This window comes from Portunus trituberculatus, chromosome 10 (genome assembly GCF_017591435.1).
Source record: "Portunus trituberculatus isolate SZX2019 chromosome 10, ASM1759143v1, whole genome shotgun sequence".
In the NCBI taxonomy this organism is placed as follows: domain Eukaryota; kingdom Metazoa; phylum Arthropoda; class Malacostraca; order Decapoda; family Portunidae; genus Portunus; species Portunus trituberculatus.
Genome location: NC_059264.1, coordinates 2,626,583 through 2,631,582, shown reverse-complemented (window position 1 = coordinate 2,631,582; position 5,000 = coordinate 2,626,583). Strand labels below are relative to the sequence as shown.

Below are 5,000 nucleotides of genomic sequence, written 5' to 3'. Positions count from 1 at the left end.
GTCTTCACTATTTTAATCCCACACATGAGTTCGTGAAGCTGTATAGTCACCAAACAGTCACCAGAATAAATATGGAACCGCGTCATGCTACTGAAAGGGTTGAGGTAAAAATGCATCCCAGTACTGAAGGGGTTAAAGTACTTTGCGCCTACTTAATGTTATTTTATTTATTTATTTATTTATTCATTTATTTACTTCTAGTTACTGTGTTAGATTGTAATATTTCTTTCAACCTCTCCTATCACATCTTTGACTTTCTCTCTCCCTGTTGCCTCTTCTTCCTCCTTGCCTCTTGTTCCTCCTTGCCTTGAACCCTGTTGTCCTTCAGTCTTGTAGAATTTGTAGCTAGTGGTAGAACACACACACACACACACACACACACACACACACACACACACACACACACACACACACACACACACACACACACACACACACACACACACACACACACACTCTCTCTCTCTCTCTCTCTCTCTCTCTCTCTCTCTCTCTCTCTCTCTCTCTCTCTCTCTCTCTCAAAATTTTCACAAACTTTGTGTGACTAATTGAAAATAAATGAGAGAGAGAGAGAGAGTGACCTGACTCAGACAGACCTGACGTACCCTCGTTAGGTCATAGGGAGAGGGAGAGTGAGGGGAAAAGGAGAGAGAGAGAGAGAGAGAGAGAGAGAGAATAATGAGGAGACAGCAAATACTGTTTTCCTCTTTTTCCTTCTCCTCCTCCTAAGTCAGTCAGGTTAATGAGTTCATAGGTAACATAATCACGTTACCATGGCAACCTCTCTCTCTCTCTCTCTCTCTCTCTCTCTCTCTCTCTCTCTCTCTCTCTCTCTCTCTCTCGCCTATTAGTAAATTTGTTGGTACAGTAACCTGGCGCTCACACACACACACACACACACACACACACACACACACACACACACACACACACACACACACACACATACACACACACACATGAGTTTAAATACTTAACACTAGGAAAATATTGAGAGAGAGAGATTTTTTTTAATTTACTTTATATATATATATATATATATATATATATATATATATATATATATATATATATATATATATATATAATCTTTCTCTCTGTCTCTCTCTCTCTCTCTCTCTCTCTCTCTCTCTCTCTCTCTCTCTCTCTCTCTCTCTCTCTCTCTCTCTCTCTTTCTCAATATTTTCTTAGTGTTAAGTATTTAGGTTCATTCATTCACCTCCTCCTCCTCCTCCTCCTCCTCCTCCTCCTCCTCCTCCTCCTCCTCCTCCTCCTCCTCCTCCTCCTCCTCCTCCTCCTCTTGAACCCTGATGTCCTTCAGCCTCTAACTTGTAGCATCTGTAGTGGTAGCACAGGCACACAGACAGCCTGGTTAGGCCCAGTAGGGCTGTTGCTGTCTGTTTCTTCCTTTGTATTCCTCCTCCTCCTCCTCCTCCTCCTCCTCCTCCTCCTCCTCCTCCTCCTCCTCCTCCTCCTCCTCCTCCTCCTCCTCCTCCTCCCATGGACCATATGTACGCAATGTCAAGGGCGATACTCCTCCTCCTCCTCCTCCTCCTCCTCGTCTTCCTCTTCCTCTTCCTCTTCCTCCTCCTCCAACACCCAGATGCGCGCGCTGTTGTACCCTTCTGCTCCTCTTCCTCTTCCTCCTCTTGCTGCTGATGCTGTGCGCTTGTCGAGGAGGAGGAGGAGGGCGTGGTTTCTGCGTAAGTACTGCCAGAGGAAGAAGAGGAGGAGGAAGGGGAAGAGTAGGAAGAGAGGTGTGGGGAAGAGGAGGAAGAGAGGAGGAGGCAGGGAAAGAAGACTGGAGGAGGAGGAAGAGGAAGACTTGTTGTTAAGGGAGGGCATTGCTCCTACCACCTGTCACTCCTCCTCCTCCTCCTCCTCCTCCTCCTCCTCCTCCTCCTCCTCCTCCTCCTCCCTTCCCCCCGCTGTTTCCTCCTGTCTCTCCCCCTTTACTCTCTTTTCCCACTACCCCTCATCTCTCTCTCTCTCTCTCTCTCTCTCTCTCTCTCTCTCTCTCTCTCTCTCTCTCTCTCTCTCTCTCTCAAACCCAGAGTACTTTTATCTACTAACCTCCACCTCCTCCTCCTCCTCCTCCTCCTCCTCCTCCTCCTCCTCCTCCTCCTCCTCCTCCTCCTCCTCCTCGCCGTGTTATTGACCTGAGGTAGCCGTGACCTCCCCAGCCAAGGTCATTCACACCAGCCTCGAGGTCAAACTCTCTCTCTCTCTCTCTCTCTCTCTCTCTCTCTCGCGTTGTGGTAATGGTCGTGGTGGTGCTTTGGTTGTGTTGTGGTGGTGGTGGTAGTAGTAGTAGTAGTAGTAGTAGTAGTAAATGTTGTTGTTATAGTTGTAGTACTTGTTGTAGGTGTAATAATAGTTGTTGTAGTAGTAGTAGTAGTAATAGTAGTAGTAGTAGTACTAATAGTAGTAGTAGTAGTAGTAATTGTTGTTGTTGTAGTAGTATTAGTAGTAGTTGTAGTAGTAATAATAGTAGTAGTAGTAATAATTGTTGTAGTAGTTTTAGTAGTAGTAGTAGTGGTAATAATAGTAGTAGTAATAGTAGTAGTAGTAGTATTAATTGTTGTTGTAGTAGTTTTAGTAGTAGTAGTAGTAGTAGTAGTAGTTATGAATCATTATTATGGATGAAAGTGAACATTTTAGAGAGAGAGAGAGAGAGAGAGAGAATACACTATCCTTTCCTTCTTTTCTCATTTTCCCTTTCACTCATTCCTCCTCCTCCTCCTCCTCCTCCTCCTCCTCCTCCTCCTCCTCCTCCTCCTCTTCTTCCTTTATAATTACTGCCTCTGGTCTGAAGCCAAATTACCTAATATAGCACATTATTACCCCCACTCTCTCTCTCTCTCTCTCTCTCTCTCTCTCTCTCTCTCTCTCTCTCTCTCTCTCTCAGACAGACGGCTTTCTTTGCTAGGTACAGAAAGAGAGATTGAGAGAGAGAGAGAGAGAGAGAGAGAGAGAGAGAGAGAGTTGCTATGTGGTACGATTCGAAAGAGAGAGAGAGCAGTTTCCTCTCTCCTCTCTCTCTCTCTCTCTCTCTCTCTCTCTCTCTCTCTCTCTCTCTCTCTCTCTCTCTCTCTCTCTCTCTCGTCAGGGGCTAACAAAATCAATGTATTCTGAGAGAGAGAGAGAGAGAGAGAGAGAGAGAGAGAGAGAGAGAGAGAGAGAGAGTTTAGTGAAATAGGGAAAGGAGGAACCGTAGACTTTGTAGGGAAAAAAAGAAAGTTAGAGACAATCATTTAAAGAAAATGAACTAGCTCACATTTGGTGTTTTTAGTGTATGGTTTGCTTATTAAAGAGAAGGGGTGGATGTTTGCTCTCTCTCTCTCTCTCTCTCTCTCTCTCTCTCTCTCTCTCTCTCTCTCTCTCTCTCTCTCTCTCTCTCTCTCTCTCTTCTTCTTCTTCTCTTCTTCTTCTTTTCTTCTTCTTCTTCTTCTTCTTCTTCTTCTTCTTCTTCTTCTTCTTCTTCTTCTTCCTTTTCGTTTTTTTATTGTTATTCATGTTTTTATTTTATCCTCCTCCTCCTCCTCCTCCTCCTCCTCCTCCTCCTCCTCCTCCTCCTCCTCCTCCTCCTCCTCCTCCTCCTCCTCCTCCTCCTCCTCGTTCATTACATAATACACTATTTGATTTCTCTCTCTCTCTCTCTCTCTCTCTCTCTCTCTCTCTCTCTCTCTCTCTCTCTCTCTCTCTCTCTCTCTCTCTCTCTCTCTCTTCGGGGTCATTGTCTTTCTATTTGCGTAAAACTTTTCCTCCTTGGCAAGAGAGAGAGAGAGAGAGAGAGTGAGTGAGTGAGTGAGTGAGTATAATTTGTCTCCCGTTTTCTGTTTTTTATTTCTATTTTCTTGCCTTTCACTTTCTTTCCTCCTCCTCCTCCTCCTCCTCCTCCTCCTCCTCCTCCTCCTCCTCCTCTGCTTTCACTTTCATTCTTCCTTCCAACCACAGTACGTCTCTCTCTCTCTCTCTCTCTCTCTCTCTCTCTCTCTCTCTCTCTCTCTCTCTCTCTCTCTCATCCCTTTTCCCCTCTCCCTTCTCCACATTCCCCTCTACTTCTCACTGGCCCTTCCCCTCACGACATCTTCCCCTCACCCACACCACCACCTCCCCTCTTTTCTCTCCCCTCCTCTCTCCTCTCTACCCCTCCCTCTCTAACGTCTCCTGATCTCATTACCCCTTTCCTTCCTCCTCACACTCCCCTCTTTCCCCTCACCACATTCCCCTCTCTACTTAAGTTGGGTTTGTTTGTCACCTGTCCCCTCTCTCTCCCCTCTCCCTATTAAAATGCCCTCAAAAACATGCCAAACTGTCTTATAATGCTCTCTATAAATGCCAAACTGTCTTAAAATGCCCTCAAAACATGCCAAATTGTCTTAAAAAAATACTCTCAAACATGCTAAACTCTTAAAATGCTCTCATAACATGCCAAACTATCTTAGAATGCCCTCAAAACATGCCAGACTGTCTTAAAATGCCCTCAAAACATGCCAAATTCTTAAAATGCCCTCAAAACATGCCAAATTCTTAAAATGCCCTCGAAACATGCCAAACTGTCTTTAAATGCTCTCAAAACATGCCAAACTGTCTTAGAATGCCATCAAAACATGCCAAACCGTCTTAAAATGTCCTCAAAACATGCCAAACTGTATTAAAATGCCGTCAAAACATGCCAAACCATCTTAAAATGTCCTCAAAACATGCCAAACTGTCTTTAAATGCTCTCAAAACATGCCAAACTGTCTTTAAATGCTCTCAAAACATGCCAAACTGTCTTTAAATGCTCTCAAAACATGCCAAATTCTTAAAATGCCCTCAAAACATGCAAAACTGTCTTTAAATGCTCTCAAAACATGCCAAATTCTTAAAATGCCCTCAAAACATGCCAAACCTTCTTTAAATGCCCTCTCTCTCCCCTCTCACCTTCCCTCTTTCCCCTCAGGTCCTTGCAGGTGTGGGAGCAGACGGGGCGGCCACACAGCGCTATCCTGAGG

The 5,000-nt window shown here is 44.8% G+C and overlaps 1 protein-coding gene across 1 annotated transcript in view; it reads left to right on the top strand.

Moving 5' to 3' along the window:
- The window catches only part of LOC123501835 (tRNA dimethylallyltransferase-like), a 21,253-nt gene that overhangs the window by 11,304 nt on the left and 4,949 nt on the right, over positions 1-5,000 (top strand). The window contains 1 exon segment of the mRNA XM_045250863.1: positions 4,949-5,000. This exon segment is cut by the window's right edge and continues 87 nt beyond it. Within this exon segment, the coding sequence (XP_045106798.1) occupies positions 4,949-5,000 (52 nt within the window).